General features: G+C 39.6%; 1 protein-coding gene across 1 annotated transcript in view; it reads right to left on the reverse strand.

Annotated features, from left to right (window-relative positions):
* The window catches only part of dx (deltex), a 148,445-nt gene that overhangs the window by 66,448 nt on the left and 64,025 nt on the right, over positions 1 to 17,972 (reverse strand). Inside the window, exon 6 of the mRNA XM_067141850.2 lies at positions 3,559 to 3,867. Within this exon, the coding sequence (XP_066997951.2) occupies positions 3,559 to 3,867 (309 nt within the window). The remainder of the gene's footprint in view (positions 1 to 3,558; positions 3,868 to 17,972) is intronic.

Consider the following 17,972-nt stretch of genomic DNA (forward strand, 5'->3'; position numbering starts at 1 on the left):
GTTGTCTAGCGGTAGGGCGCTCCACAGTTACTGCCGGATTTGACCTTTCTTCACGCCGACGCCACACTCGTCTGCGGTGACTATCACTGACAGAACAGAAGCGTGACTCATCGGAGAACACGACGTTCTGCCATTCCCTCATCCAAGTCGCTCTAGCCCGGCACCATGCCAGGCGTGCACGTCTTTGCTGTGGAGTCAATGGTAGTCTTCTGAGCGGACGCCGGGAGTGCAGGCCTCCTTCAACCAATCGACGGGAAATTGTTCTGGTCGATATTGGAACAGCCAGGGTGTCTTGCACATGCTGAAGAATGGCGGTTGACGTGGCGTGCGGGGCTGCCACCGCTTGGCGGCGGATGCGCCGATCCTCGCGTGCTGACGTCACTCGGGCTGCGCCTGGACCCCTCGCACGTGCCACATGTCCCTGCGCCAACCATCTTCGCCACAGGCGCTGCACCGTGGACACATCCCTATGGGTATCGGCTGCGATTTGACGAAGCGACCAACCTGCCCTTGTCAGCCCGATCACCATACCCCTCGTAAAGTCGTCTGTCTGCTGGAAATGCCTCCGTTGACGGCGGCCTGGCATTCTTAGCTATACACGTGTCCTGTGGCACACGACAACACGTTCTAGAATGACTGTCGGCTGAGAAATCACGGTACGAAGTGGGCCATTCGCCAACGCCGTGTCCCATTTATCGTTCGCTACGTGCGCAGCACAGCGGCGCATTTCACATCATGAGCATACCTCAGTGACGTCAGTCTACCCTGCAATTGGCATAAAGTTCTGACCACTCCTTCTTGGTGTTGCATTTGCTCTGTCAGTCAGTGTAAATGGGAGAACTATGTCTCCAAACATGCAGTTCTTGAGAAAGCATGCATGAAGAGTGTAGAAGCCTCTATTTTTGGTCATCGGGCTTCGGCAGTCTGGGCATGTGAGCCATATGAGTGACACTAGGCTTCCTCACAAATTCCTTTATGATGAACTTCCCTCAGGCACAAGACCTTGTGGCACCCCTTTGAAGCATTATAATGACCAGCTTAAACAAACATCAACCTTCAAACCTGGGACACACTTGACAAGGATCGCTCACTTTGGCACCAATCCACCTCTACTGCTGTTGAAGTGTTTGAGTAAGAGTGTTGCAGGTATGAAGAGGTTAAATGACAGTTACAAATACACTGTCAAATGCCGCCCCGTCCTTTGCCATTCATCGAGTGCAATCTTCATGCTACAATTGGCTAGTTCAGTCACCAAGTGTACAAGCACAAATAGCACTGAGTGCGACTGGATTGTAAGCAGCAGAATTTGTATACTTTTTGTATCCTTTAACAAGATGTTTTCCGAAGCACCAACACAGATAGGTCTTATAGCGGTGCTGAGACAGGAAAGGGCCAGGAATGGGAAGGAAGCGGCCGTGGCCTTAATTAAGGTACAGCCCCAGCATTTGCCTGGTGTGAAAATGGGAAACCACAGAAAACCACCTTCAGGACTGCCGACAGTGAGGTTCGGAACCACTATCTCCCGAATACTGGATATTGGATGCACTTAAGCAACTGCAGCTATCGAGCTCGGTATACTCAGAAACAAGTAGCAGCCACTGATGATGAAGATTAATACTACAACGAATCCTGAAAAGACCAATTTTTAAATGTATACACTGACCTTAAAAAAAAAAAAAAAAAGCATAACACCATATTTTTAAAACAATCTCAGTTTAGGGTGGAAAAAATTCATTTTTATTTTTAAAACATCGCTACAGAACAAAAGAAAGAACCTTTTCACACCTATTCCACACACAACAATCCTCAAAACATTTTGATTTGAGAAGATACGTTTTTAATTAAAAAAGCAGAATATGACAGATTTTCGGATTAGCAAAATTACTGATTTAAATGAAGCAAGTTTAAGGAAATATACTGGAAACTTGTTGGATGTTGATTATGTCATTAATAAGAGATAGCAGAGCTGAGTGGCTCAGATGGTTGAGGCGCTGGCCATCTGACCCCAACTTGGAAGGTTCGATCCTGGCTCAAAAATCCGGTGGTATTTGGAGGTGCCCAAATACGTCAGTCTTGCATCGGTAGATTTACTGGCACGTAAAAGAACTCCTGCAGGACAAAATTCCAGCACCTCGGTGTCTCCGAAAACCGTAAAAGTAGTTGGTGGGACATAAAACAAATAACATTATTATAAGTAGGAGATACTGGCACCCATGGCTGCAATTACCGCTGCGAGTCTTCTGGGCATGTTCCTGATCAAGCCCCGTATGTCCTTTTGTGGTATGTTCTACCATTCTTCTTGCATGGCCAGATTGTTGAAAACTCATATTTCACACATGCTCAATATGGTTGAGGTCTGGACTCCTTGCTGGCCACTCTAGAGTGGGAATATTGACATCCTGAAGAAACTCTTTAATGCCCTGATCAGCATTATATCGTGCATAAGCATGAAGTTTTCACTGAATTCAAATGCAAATGGCATTAAGATACTAATGAGAATTTTCTGAACGTACCTGTGTGCTGTGAGGGAGCCATTCTCAACGAGTAGAAGATCGGTACAGTTATCTGAAGTTACGCCATCCCACATCACGGAACCTCCACCAAAGGGTGTAATCTCAGAGAAGGCACACGGGGGGGGGGGGGGGGAACGTGTTCTCCTGCCCTCCTCCACACCTTGTCTCTTCTACCAGGTGACCTCAGGTGGAATCTGGACTTGTCAATGAAGCCATTGATCCTCAGTCCAATGTTCATGGACTTACGCAAAATGAAGACGGTCTCTCCGGTGCTGTGGCAGAAGTTCTGGTCCTCTAGAGACTAAATTTGCATTATGGAGCCTCCTTCTGACCATGTTCCAAATCACAGCTACGTCGTGGACCTGCATCAGAATATCCAAGCCTGAACCGCTGTAAGAAGTTGGTTCCTCAACACTTGTAGCCTCAAAAACCGAACTTGCATGGCAGAAGGGCACCTAGGATGGCCTGAACCACGTTTTGTGTAGTAGGTATGAACCTGAAAACTTTTCACAGCCCGATGAATGCTGGTAATATATATATTTAAAAACCCTACTATAAAAATTCACTAATGCCAATGCTTCTGCCGAGTCCACGGGACTTAGAGGCATGTTGGTAAGTTGTTTATGGCTCAGATACCCCTCAGGTACTGCTCAGATGCTGGTCAATCAGCGTCAAAGGGACAAGAGTTACTACAATGCTGAAATAATGGTTTTCATAACGGGTGCAAAATAAATAAGAAATGTGCGGGAGCACTCACCATTATTTGAATAGGAAACAAAATTACATTCAAAAGCCTTCTGTGTTTATTCCCTTCTGTTGTTATTCATTGTTGCTTCTTCTTCAGTAATGTTCATAGAACACTAGTCGATCAATAAGCATTGGAAAAAGTATGGCAATTATATTCAATGTAGAATTGAATTGACCTTTCTACCAAATATCAAGTGTTATGCTTTTTTTTTTTTTTTTTTTGAGGCAGTGCATATTTATTAATATGCACTGACTGGTAACTAAATCATCATTAGGGCCTACTAGCAATAAAACTTACTTTATTATAAGAAGACTGTCTTGTAAGCATAGCATTGAGACAATCAAGATGAAGTTGGTGACAGCATCTTGTCAAAGCAACTACCATGTTGGAAGTGCCCTCTGGCGACAATTCCAATAAACAGATAGGGCAGCGAGCATCAGTCCAGCAGCCTTCTTCAACTACTCGTACAAAGCGGGATATGACATCACTTGCTGCATCTACACCAACAATTGAACCAATTCCTGTATCATGATCTTTTCTTCTGTCCATCTTATGTCCACAGTCAAACACATCATCACTAGCTGTACTACAATCCAAGAGGTCCCCCTGAAACAAGAGGCAGAACAAAAAACACCCACAATATTATCCTTGAAATAGAATCCAAATTACAGCATTACAAACACAGGAAATATGAGAATAATAATACAAGAAAGCATCAAAAATAAAGGATCACTTTAATACATTTCTGTTGGCAAACAAATGGAATTTTAAAAAGGAAATAAATTTATCAGAGTTACAATAATTAAGTGATATGTTCCTTCCAGCTAAGCCAATACTCATGTGTTATAAAGTAATTAACTGTAATAATTGTAAATAATAATAAGTATAATTCATAACCATCGCAATATGATTAAAATAATCAAATATGAATAAAATAAAATACTGAACCGCCTCACGCTTGGGTGTAAAAATTCTTTTTTTTCTGTTAGTGGCTTCACGTCGCACCGACACACATAGGTCTTATAGCGACGATGGGATAGGAAAGGCCTAGGAGTTGGAAGGAAGCAACCGTGGCCTTAATTAAGGTACAGCCCAAACATATGCCTGGTGTGAAAATGGGAAACCATGGAAAACGATCTCCAGGGCTGCCAACAGTGGGATTCGAACCCACTATCTCCTGGATGCAAGCTCACAGCCGCGCGCCCTTGACTGCACGGCCAACTTGCCCGGTGGGCGTGAATTGTAATCTAATTCAAAATATATGAATAAATACTGAATAAATCACTAACATAATTAAAATAAAATAAATTTTAAAAAATAATTAATCAAAATGTCCGTAGTATGAGCGTCAGAGTTCACCAGAATGGATCCCTCGAATTTTGATAGAGCATGATAATTCTCTCTCTCCCAGGGCGTGTACATAAAGCTGCGTACTGGTACATCTGCTTCAGGCCTTACCTAACCCTCAGGAAACGACTAAATAGGTAGGAACTGCTCCTAGGTTCATCAATAACTTCACTGATTCTAAAAATAATTAACTATATTCTGAACAATATCCGTGCATGAGCACCTCATCAACACACCACAATATACATAAAGTACACTCACAAAATACCGCTGGAAGACTCCATATTTACAACAAAATAACAAAAACAGTGGGAAACCAAAAGCGAGGATCTAGCTGCTATTTGCAGCCAGCCCGATGAAAGTTCATTACAAAGTATATATATATATATATATATATATGGATGAATACCCTTCACTGTGTCTGTGTATCAACACAACTTGCATATTCTCATTATAATACTGTGTTCACTGACTCTAACACTTGGTTTAAAGATACATTCACTCAAGCAATACACGCTTGCTGTTCCAGAATATAAATTATGGAAAGTCTGAGATACAGGACCCCTAGCTTTCAAAACATAGAATACCAAACCACCACAAGTGATACAATACCAATGCCTTAACACGTTCAATGCTGAGGGACCGGATCCAGCACTTAATGCGCTTCCTGCCAGTGCACGTGACCCAGATCTGGTCCGCGTTGCCATGCCATTTCTAAGCTGTCGGTGTGAGCTCAGCTCTTGGCGAAGACACATCGTATGTCGCACGCATCTTTAGTAGTAGTGGCGTGATATATTTTCGCTCTTTGTTCATCGCTCACATCTTTTGGTGATATTTTACGATTGTGGTAGTAGTGGGCCTATATGTTATAACTTTGAATTATATTTAAATTGTTTTTATCGTGAGTGTGTGATGGCTCATTGTTGTGTTGATTTGTCCGGCAGTGATGATGAGTTTATGAGTGAAGAAAGGGCTGATTCTGAAACGGAAAGTGAGGACGAACCGGAACTCAACCCAACTGGTCAAATCAAACATTCGGCATAAAGAATATACCATTTAGCAAAGAAAACAAACTGCCAGTGTTGATACCGGGAGAAAACAAGCCAACTGACTGGTTTCAATTGTTGCTTGATAACAATTTTTTGGAATTTGTTTGTCGTGAGACAAGATGGAAGGGTGTTGATGTCAATGAACTAAAGACATTTTTGGGTTTGCTGATTCATACTGGAACATGGCGAATGAGCAGACTACATGATTATTGGAAAACTCACTGGCTTTTCAACGTTCCTGCGTTTTGACAGTATATGACTTATATTACGATGCCTACACTTTTCGCCGGCTAGACCTATCAATGATCCCAAACCCCAGTCATTAGACAGGCTGGAAAAGGTGAGACAAATTACTGATTTTTTCAACAATAAAATGTCTAGCATTTATTATCCTTCACGGGAACTGTCCACTGATGAAGATATGGTACTTTTGTGGGGTTGCTTGATTTTCAAGCAGTATATAAAGGGGAAATGGCATAAGTACGGCATAAAACTTCATGCTGTAAATCAACCCGAGGGCCTCACTTTCAAATTTAGCCGGAGCCAACGACCAGTTGTCTGGGAAAGGACACTCTACAAAAGTGGTCATGCATTTTTTGGAGCAACTTCTGAATAATGGCCATGCCGTGTTCATGGACAATTATTATAATAGTTTTGCCCTAGCCTCTAAGCTGCTGTCAGAAAACACATACAGTACACGAACACTCCGAGCTGACCCTCCAATTGTGAAGACGGCAATACTGCCTAAAGGTGGAACTATCGCTAAGTACACTGAGGGAATTATGGTGGGCAAATGGAGGGAGAAGCGAGTGGTACAATACATTTCCTTGCAATTTGAGAACACAATGGTCACTGTCACAAATAAAAGGGGCCAAGAAAGACCTTTGCCAAAGTGCAATATAATGCACACATGAAAGGGACGGATCGGTGTGACCAACTGAAGGTGTACTATCCTTTTGAAAGGAAAACCCTTCGCTGGTACAAACAAATTTTTGTCCACATCATTCAATTGATGATCATCAATGCTTTCCACTTATACAATATGCACAATACCAGGCTTGGAAATCCAAAAATGGTTTTATACGACTTTCGCCTACAAACAGTGGAATTACTTCTGCCACCCCGTCAAGCAGAGCTAGTGCGCACTCCTCCGAGAAAGAACAACTTACATCGGTTGGTGAAGAATGATGAGTGAGACTCCAAAGGCGGAACCGAACGCAAAAAGTGTAGGGTCTGCTTTAAAGCAGGAAGTAAAAAACAATCAACGTGTGTCTGTTCAGGCTGTCCAGACTTGCTGAGGCTTTGCCCGGTTGGTTGCTTTGATAAATACCACAAAGATATGTAAGTTGACCAAATAGTGGATGGTGGGTGGAGCTGTAAATTATTAAATTAAACATAGTGAAAAAACAACATTAATAAAGCTAAATGTGGATTTTACAATTTTTAACATGTCATAAACAGTAACTATTGTAATATATTTCATTATAACATAAGATTTTCAACAAAATAGTGATCAGTGGTGTAGCGCACGGTGCTGAGGGGCCAAATCCGACTCACAGACTTAGACGTCTTCAGAAATGTTAATTTAGGCATGTATCATCCTTATAGGCACATGTTTGAAATTTGGACATTATTTGGTAAGTTTTTATATCATTTTTTCATTTTCAGTTTTTGGGGGCGGGAATGTGTAATTTGCATAGCAGCAAACGTGTTAAGCACTCCACTGTTACAGGTTATTACCACACTTCACAAACATAAGAAGACCACATTCCACAAAAGTTACATATCTTCTCCTCTGCTGTGTGAAGTCAAGTCTTCTCCACCAAAGTTTGAAGTCCAGTCCTTTTCGCTGTTTGATCACATGCCTATATAGACCTCAGCTTCCCCCTTCCTCTCACATTATACGTCTAGATTGATCCTGCCCATACAATCATGAGTAGAAGATCCTCTGGTCAAGACCACGCTCTGAAGCTCTTCCAGATTCCATGACAATAACAAGGCCACCTCATCGGACTCTGGGATGCCCGCATGACTCATACAAAGTTTCCAAGTTAAAATAGCAGTTATCCCATCCATTTATACAAAATAAATCACCCATATCACATACGGAGACCTTCCAGCTTAAAATATTACGAATAAATATACAAATGAAATAATACTAATGATGATAATAATAATAATAAAAATAGAATACTGACAATAATAATAACTCATACTTCTGAATACTGTGCGAGGGCGTGATATATGTACTATCACATAACAGCAAAACGGAGAGTCACAATCAACCTCACTTCAGCAACAATACAGTTCAATTTGTTTATGGAGATTAAGTTTTAATAACTGTTCTGACAGTCTGTTTATATATCAGTTATTTGTATTTCCAATTTTGGGTGAATTACAGCTGCAGGTTCCCATAACAGAAGACATATCCTACAGGTACTGCAACTAAGTTAAAAATTGCACTCTAATTTTTTAAATTTCCCAGCAGACATATGTCAATTTTGGTAGTGAAAAAGCGACTAGTTAGTTCATTAACAATTTTAAGCTCCACAACTCCTAACAGCACAAGAAGATATAATACCATTTCTGGGCTCTTCTGACTGACAAGAATTTTACTATAGGCAACAGAAAACATCAAAACAAATGGGTGGACATCGAAATTCCGCCAAGACCTGGAAAAATCAGGAATCAAAGTAGCCAACATCGCAGACCGAACTTGCTACAGAACGAAAATTAGCAAGTGGGAAGTAGAGTTAGAGAGAAACCACAAGAAGAAGACAGGAGCCAAGTGGAACGAAGAACCACAATGAGAGAAAAACTGAAGGCTGCACAACTTCTAAGTGAGCTTTGAGTGATCAGTTTTCTGGTCTTTTTCGCATCTAAAAAAAAAAAAAAAAAAAAAAAAAAAAAAAAAAAAAAAAAAAAAAAAAAAAAAAAAAAAAATAATAATAATAATAATAATAATAATAATAATAATAATAATAATAAAGGATGCAGATGTTCACATGGTGTTGCGCAAATATTTGGTAAGGTATGAATGGGGGATTCTACACATACTGTAAGGAGGGAAAGTAACAAACTGTATTTACAGAAAATACAGAATATTAAATAGCTGTTACCACTATAAATACAAACAAAAAAAAAAAAATGAAAAACGTAGCACTATACACAACTCCAAGTTATCATGTACATCAAAGGCATTCCATAGCTGCTTTTTTATTTGCTTTACGTCGCACCGACACAGATAGGTCTTATGGCGATGATGGGACAGGAAAGGCCTAGAAATGGGAAGGAAGTGGCCGCGGCCTTAATTGAGGTAAAGCCCCAGCATTTGCGTGGTGTGAAAATGGGAAACCATGGAAAACCATCTTCAGGGCTGCTGACAGTGGGGTTCGAACCCACTATCTCCTGGATGCGAGCTCACAGCTGCGCGCCCCTGACCGCATGGCCAACTCACCCGGTGAAAAGGCATTCCAAGAAAGGAATTATCTGTAATTTAATCCATCTGGTTAATCTCTAAAAACTGAATATTCACAAGCATGAGCAACCAATTACATTATACTCATCAATATTATCAGTACTGTACGGAATATGTCAAGAAATCAACATAACCTTATGATAATAATGAAGAGTAACTGTGTATTAACTTACTGGTTGTGAAACAAAATTGTTTTATTAGCCTACGTCTAACACTGGGATCATGCATGTACGACCTGCCAACACGATGCACACGTATGTATATTCGTATATGCTTTTGCAATCAGCTTGATCAACCTGATGATATGATTTTCAGGATATTCACTTTCAAATGCATGGCCATTCAGTGAAAGAAGAATGCCAACCCATATATTTCCTAAAAGATTGATTTTCATCCTCTAGGTAGGGTCCAAAAATCTCACTCACACCAATAGGGGAAAAAAAACGCGAAGTCGGCAACAAGTGTCAAACAAAATATTTTTAATATGCATGAAAATGAATGTCAAAGAAACATACTTGTGAAGTGATATGCCACTGCCCTTTATGAACATCTCTGTGCAACCATAGAAACTGGTATTTTCCTTCAGAGAAGTACATATTTCAATTTATCAGGAAGCTGTTGTAGTGACAGTGCCAAACACAAGCTAGCTTTTGCCAAACAGTGCACTTGCTCAAACTCGCATGCGAATGCAGCACCATTGTTACCTCTACTGTATATTTTACTAACTCTATTGTTGCACCATACCAATTCTTGGAATCATTGACACTTTCTACCCAAACGGAGCTATAAATCATACCCTCTCCTCTCTTGGATTATCACCTTCTCTGGGACGACCTTGCCTTGCTGGATGTGAAAGGAAAGACCTGGCTTGATGATTTGCACTGAAATGTTGCTGCTCTGTGTTGGCACTATGCTTTTAGATAACAATGTAGCCAAGAATTGAATCATGACTTTTTAAAGGGCATAAGTCCATAGAACCTAATTTTAAGAGACATTTAAAAAAACATTATTTATCAACCAGTTAAGATTGTTCTTGTAAATTGCACTATTCTCATGATTCAAACTGTAATGTATAACATGTAGGATAAAAGTCCTTTAATTTTAATGCAATTTTACATACAGATTAAGGTGTTTAAAATACATGGACTTTAGTCCTTTTTAACAAATCATTCTTGAATATTGTCAGTATATGACAGAGTTTGAAACCATACACATGCAAATAGTTTCATTATGTCTGTTTTTTAATATTAATACCACTGAAGTGACATAGACACACTTTTTACAGACAAGTGACAAATAGTAAAAGTACTTAATAGATTTGTATAAAATGTTGCCATTTGCAAAGGCTAACTACTTTAGAAGTCATGAGCACTTCATCACTAACATCATCCCTTCTTTCTTCAATGTTCCACCGCAGAATCTCCCAGTAAAATATGACTTCTTCTGTACAACAAGGAATGTACGTTAGCACCTGCTTAATATCAGCTAGTTTTTTGTGTTGATGGAAAAACTACCCCGTGGGTATGCTCAAGTCTTTGGAAGAACTATTTCCTGTACTCCTGGCTGTGCAAGTCTGAAAATATGACAAACAGGACTGCTGATGTATGGAGAAGTAACTACACAACCCTTCATATCTGCAGAGTATTTGAACTCCCTCTACTCTGTAGGTTTGAAACTTATCTTCTCAGAATGTGGGACAGAACATTTCAGAGTTTCCAGCGATATTGTTGTTTCCTTAAATCCTATTAACACTTCATCTCAGAAAAGCATCTTCAATATTATGCTGCAGGATTCCAGGACTAAAGTTGTTTTAACATAACATTGTGTATTGAGGTCTGTAGATCTTGTATTGATACTTAACTCAAAATCCCTAAAAAACCAGTCTTGAGCCCTTTTAACAAGTCATGATTCAATTATTTCAAGGTTTTAAACTGACCTCCTTTTGACAAAGGTTTTAATATGTAGTTTTCCACTCTTCATAATACAGCTGGAAAAAAGAGACAAGCTGTAAAATTAATCGCATCAGTAACTGAATGAACATTCTACAAGTAATCATGAATATGTTTCTCCATAATAGTCGTGAATTCTTCAGAGTTAGGTAGTCATGAAAATGATAACGAAGATTAGTACCATCAGATGATGCTCCCCCTTCATTAAGAAAGCCGGCTCCCAGGTCTCGGAACTTCTGTAAGTACGATTGTGCCGATACTAGAACACCATTTCTTTGATATGCGGAAGAAAGAATATTATTAGATATAACTACACTACAGTGATTTTGAACTGTGTTTAGACGTATCCTAAAAACTATTGTTACCAGGCGAGTTGGCCGTGCAATTAGGGTCACGCAGCTGTAAGCTTGCATCCGGGAGATAATGGGCTCAAATCCCATTGTCGGCAACCCTGAAGATGGTTTTCCGGGGTCTCCCATTTTCACACCAGGCAAATGCTGGGGCTGTACCTTAATTAAGGCCACGGCCGCTTCCTTCCCACTCCTAGGCCTTTCCTTTCCCATTGTCACACATAAGACCTGCCTGTGTCGGTGCGACGTAAAGCAAATTAAAAAAAAAAAACCTATTGTTTAACTGAAACAACAGAAATGTAGTTAAGACTAAATCCTTATTAGAAAGTATTTTCGTTTTATTCCTACAAGCTAAAAGAAATGGAAACTGCTCTTAAGTGCTGAAAGATCAAGGGTGCAAGTACGAAGGCCATCCGGAAAGTGGTACTCGTTTGCGCAATAAAGACACAGGAGTAAATATTAACAAATATACTCATTTTTATTGGAAAGAGCATACTTTACACTACTTCTCCACATAATCTCCAAGCAAATTTAGTTTTTGTATTCCAGCGTCATAGTCCTCTGCTGCCAGCATATTGAGATACGTAGTCACAGCTCTTTGAAGTTCTTCATCGCTGTCAAATCTTTTTGCCGCCAGAAAGTCTTTAAGTTTCGTAAAGAGATGAAAATCCGAAGGGGCCCAGTCCGGGCTATACGGGGGATGGTCGAAGGTTTCCCACTTGAATTGCTGCAAAAGTTATTGTGTTACCGCAGCTGCATGAGGCCTGGCATTGTCATGAAGGAGAATGACGCCTGTAGACAATAGACCTCGCTGTCAATTTTGTATTGCCCGCCGTAATTTCTTTAATGTTTCACCCATTCGTCTACTGCGCTCAGCAATTGGTCTCTAATGATAGATGGTCTCCCTGAACGCTCCTCGTCGTGTGTATTCCTCCTCCCCAGGTTGAAGTTGCGACACCAGCACCGAACAGACGACTCGTCCATCACATTGTCTCCATACACCTCCGTTAACTGGCAATGAATATCACAAGGTCGAACGTTTCGTGCATTAAGAAATTTAATCATGGCCCTCACTTCACAACTGGCGGGGTTTTCAATTTGTTTAAACATTTTAAACGATCACAGACACAACACAGGCAATGCCAGCGTCACGCAACCTCGCACAGAGCAGGCAGACAAGCCACTGACGTGGTCTGACCTTGCCCAGTGGCTACCCGAGTTGTCAGTGCTTCATGCGGCGCTAACGGGTACTACTTTCCAGATAGCCCTCGTATAAATTATGGCAGAGACTTGAACTACCTACACAGTACTGCAATTTAGTTATCGGAATACAGGAAACAGCTGTTTATTAGTTTTGTTTTCTTGACTACACTATATCCTTTGTCCTCAACCATACATAGCTAACAATGCAATATTTGAATAAGAAGAGCACCAATCGATAACAGTACAATGACTTAACTATTTCGTCAGTGAAATACTGTATATCGAGTTGAATTTCTTTCTTTAACCCATTTGCTCCCAGATACTTTGACAGGGTATGTGCAAGAAATCCCAGGCCCTTTTCTAGCTTTATTGTAGTATTTTACTAAAATATGCATATTTCACTTATTTATTGTCCAAATTGAATCATTTTTTAATGTTTTATTTGAATAACATACTCTAAAAGATACTAAATGCAAAAAGTAAATAGTCATGCAAAAAAAGGTATAAAATTTTCAAAAATCTACTGACCAAATCAGAACGTTTTTTATTTCTTTCTCATTTCTTCAAAATTTCAAATACAAAAAGATAGCTGGCCTCTAACCATCCATATGTTAAAAGAACATTCAAAAATAAACAAAACCACCAAATTTCATAACTACAAACAACACTGTTCACTTGCTTCGAGCAACGTAGTCAGCTGGCGCACAAGGTCAATGCCTTCTAGATTTTGCTTGCTTCTTTTGGCACTGTATACTATATTTAAGTTTGTTGAAGCAGTTGATATGAGAGTAGAGCATTTCTTCCCGATTAATTTGGTGTAAGTTACGCGTATATTTGAGAGAGTTTATATTTTTTTAAAAAATATTTACGAAACGTCCGTATATACAGATGCTGGGATTTCTTGCACACATTGCCAATGTCCGTATATACGGATGCTGGGAGCGAAAGCGTTAAACAAAATTTAGAAGGGCATTGTATTATTTACAGAAATTCTTGCCTTCATGATAGTTAGAAACAAATTTCCCTTGGAGATACTGTGTCTCTTTCCTGTAAGAATGTTAACGCTGTGGAAGTTACAGCTTCTTACATCCTGTCTTCAACAAATCTATTTTTTTAAAAATTGATATTATTACTTCTTTCTCCCAAACCAAAACCAAGTAAAAGCTAACCTGCAATACATAATCTACTGGACACCTATGGAACTACTTAATGTAAATAAATAATGTAAATTTAGATAAATACCACTGACCTCAATTACTAAAAATAAACAATAAACACCAATGTTTAGAGAACTAAATAGATCACACACACACAAAATTAACCAACTAATTTCATCACAAAAGATACTACAGAGCCAACCACTAACTAGCTCGACCAACAATACTGTAGTTCCAACAATGATTTCTACGCCCTCACCCTTTACATCCTTACTACAACCCATAAATACCCTCATAACCATATGAAGAGATCTGCAACCCTTATTTACAACCTCAATGTGATTACCTCAATGAAGATATTTCCTTATATTAACACCTAGGTACTTAAAGTGATCCCCATCAGGTACTTTCTCCCCCATCAACGCAATAAGTAAAAATGAGAGAACTTTTCTCTAGGTAAAATTTGCAACCTAACTTTTCATCACACCTAACAAGTTTATCCAGGTCTTTTTGGATTTGCTCACAATCCAGGAACTAATTTATTACTCTATACACTATAATATCATCCACAAAAATCTTTAACTGTGATACCAGCTCATATCCTTTACATAACATAGAAGAAAACATAAAAATCTAATAATACTATACTCAATGCAACCCCCCTTTAATCATTACAGGATTAGATAATGCTTCACTTACTCTAATTCTCCAAGTTCCATTTTCTACAAATTTTGCCATCCATTTAATCACTCTTTTGTCAAGTACAATGCCCTCATTTTCATCAGCAGTCTCCCATGATCTACCCTATCAAAGCCTTGGATAGGTCAATAGCGACACACTTCATTTGAACTCCTCAATCTAAAACATCTGCTATATCTTGCTGGAATCCTGCAAGTTGAGCTTCATTGGAATAACCTTCCCTAAACCCGAAATGCCTTCTACCAAATCTAACAGTAATTTCACAAATGTGTCTAATACAATCATACAGAACGCTTTCCCAGAGCTTAAAGGCAACACATGTCAAGCTGACTGCCTGTAATTATCTGCTTTATGTTTATCACCCCTTTTCTTTACACAACAGGTCTATTAGAGCAACTTTCCATTCATGTTGTATGGGCCCTTCACGCAAACAACAATCAAATGAGTATTTCAAATTAGACACTATATCCTAATCTATTGACTTGAGTGTATCTCAGAAAACTCATCAATACCAGCTGCTTTCTAGGTTTCAACTTTTGGAAATATCTTAATTACCATAAGTATATTTCAGTACTTCACCAGTATTAATTACCTCCTCAACCTGGACACCAACTTTATGTGCAAATAATTTTATATATGGCTGATTAAGTTATTTTGCCTTCTGTAAGTCCTCACATATACAATTGCTACATTCATTGCATTAATTGCATTGCATTGCATTAATCTTGAAAACCCATGTTTCTTGCATGGCCAATTGTATGTTGCCTGTTCACATGTTGGAAAACCATCAACTTTGTTTGTTTACACGCCAGGTAATCAAACAAACAATATTGTGTACCATAAAGCTTTACAATGAAATATATCTTCATAGTGTTGATTGGAATCAGTGTTTTCTACGATAAGTTATTTCCAACGAAGAAAGAGGAGTAAGTTTTGCCACATATTCTTCACGCCATCAACGTATCAAATTACTCAATTTGCAAAGGGGGATAATTAACTTTTGGTAGCAGTAGAAAATTAACTAATTTGATATTGATAATGTAGTCATTTGCATTGTTCTGATTTTTGATTGCAGTACAGACTGAATTTGAGTTCGTTCCATTGTCATTTATTTTTGACAGAATGACGTCTGTCGGGTCAGCTAGTATGTGAATAAAAGTAATTGTACCAACTGACAGCATCTCGTGTGAGTCTGTGTGGATACATTACAGTATTGATTGATTGAAATATTGTTGCTTGCAGATGACAGTGATCTGGGGAGTCAACAATACAGAAGTGCAAATCCAACTAAAGGTTTTAAATGACAATATTGAGAAATATGGTATGAAAATCAGTATGGAGAAGTGCAAACCACTGGTGATGACAGGAGGAGAAAGACAAGGAAAAGGAATCGTTAGTAACCGGGAACGAAATCTTCAGGTTGTTGAATACTTCAAATTTTTGGGAAGTGAAATTATTCAAGATGCAAGGCTGGATAAAAAGATCAGCAGAAGGGTACAAGCAGGAAATACGTTCTACCAGAATGTAAGGAACCTGGAGTGGAACAGAGAATATCCTATGAAATGAAAAAAGATATAATGTGCAGGATGCACTATACCCCTATATTAATGCACACATCAGAGACAAACTTTGACAGCAAAACATCAGAGTAAAATTCAGGCTGGTGAGGTGAAGTTCCTGAGGAGTGGGACAGGGAAGACAAGCAGAGAGAGAGTAAGAAATGTTGAGGGTCAGAAAAGAGATTGGGATAGAAAAACTGAGTGATAGGATGGAGAAAAATAAATTGAGATGGTTTGGACATGTTATGAGTATGCAGCAGGGAAGGATACCAAAACAAGTGTTGTAGGCTAAGACAGCAGCAAAAGAGGCAAAAGGGAGGCCCAGAGCAAGATGGATGGACTCTGTCAAGAACAGTGTAAGAAAAAGATGACTAGACTCAAATACAATTACTGAAGAGGAGTGATGGAAGGAGAAACAACAGTGAAGTAGTGCCATCAACACCCTGAACTGGCAGGAGGTGGACAAGGGGAAATGAAAATGATGATGAGCAATTGTGCATAAGATAAATTATGCTGCTACTACTACTACATTTTCATTCCGTACCCTTAGCGGTACGGCAGCCCTCCTAGTGGGTTATCCCTCTCACAGGCCAAAGAGCGTTAAAGTAGCTAAGTGAGGTGTGGAAAGTGTGAGGGGATGGTGGTCATGGCCTATAAAATGATATGTCCTGGCATTTGCGTTAGTGCAGGAGAATGGATAACCATTCTCAACACAGCCAATGGTGTGGACCAGCCCCTCCACCTCCCAAATCCAGAAACGCAAGGCTAGTAAAACTAGACGCTGTTAAGGTGATGGCTACTCTGCTCGGTGGCTGTTTGATACTAACGACGATGAGATAAAGGCTTATTTCGCTCTCTGCAATCTAATGTCAGAGGTTCAAAGACCCTGTATTCAATGGTACTGTAGCAGAGATAAGTGCCTCTTCAGATACCGGAGTGTTTTGAAGTTTATCACTCCAAATCCTCATTCTGAAATGTGATAATTGGTTAGTAAACATCCCCCACAAGCTAAATGAAAAGAAGAAAAGTATGATATTTTTCTAACAGAATGAGGTCTTGGTTCAGGGTACTTACGGGGGTTAGACAAGGCCATAATCTTACACCTTTGCTGTTCGCAGTTTACATGGATCATGTGCTGAAAGGTATAAAGTGGCAGGGAGGGATTCAGTTGGGGGGAAATGTAGTAAGCAGTCTGGCCTATGCTGATGACTTGGTCTTAATGGCAGGTTGTGCCGAAAGCCTGTAGTCTAATATCTTGGAACTTGAAAATAGGTGCAATGAGTATAGTATGAAAATTAGCCTCTCGAAAACTAAATTGATGTCAGTAGGTAAGAAAGTCAACAGAACTGATGGTCAGATTGGTGATACAAAGCTGGAACAGGTAGATAATTTTAAGTATTTAGGTTGTGTGTTCTCCCAGAATGGTAATATAGTGAGATTGAATCAAGGTGCAGTAATGCTAATGCAGTGAGCTTGCAGTTGCAATCAACAGTGTTCTGTAAGAAGGAAGTCAGCTCCCGCATGAAACTATCTTTACATTGGTCTGTTTTCAGACCAACTTTGCTTTATGGGAGTGAAAGCTGGGTGGACTCAGGATATTTTATTCATAAGTTAGAAGTAACAGACATGAAAGTAGCGAGAATGATTGCTGGTACAAACAGGTGGGACAATGGCAGGTGGGTACTCGGAACAAAGAGATAAAGGCTATGATAGAAATGAACTCAATGGATGAAGCTGTATGCATAAACCGGCTTCGGTGGTGGGATCATGTGAGACGAATAGAGGAGGATAGGTTACCGAGGAGAATAATGGACTCTGTTATGGAGGGAAAGAGGAGCAGAGGGAGACCAAGACGACGATAGTTAGACTCAGTTTCTAACTATTTCAAGATAAGAGGTATAGAACTAAATGAGGCCACAG

Source organism: Anabrus simplex, chromosome 2 (assembly GCF_040414725.1).
Source record: "Anabrus simplex isolate iqAnaSimp1 chromosome 2, ASM4041472v1, whole genome shotgun sequence".
NCBI lineage: Eukaryota > Metazoa > Arthropoda > Insecta > Orthoptera > Tettigoniidae > Anabrus > Anabrus simplex.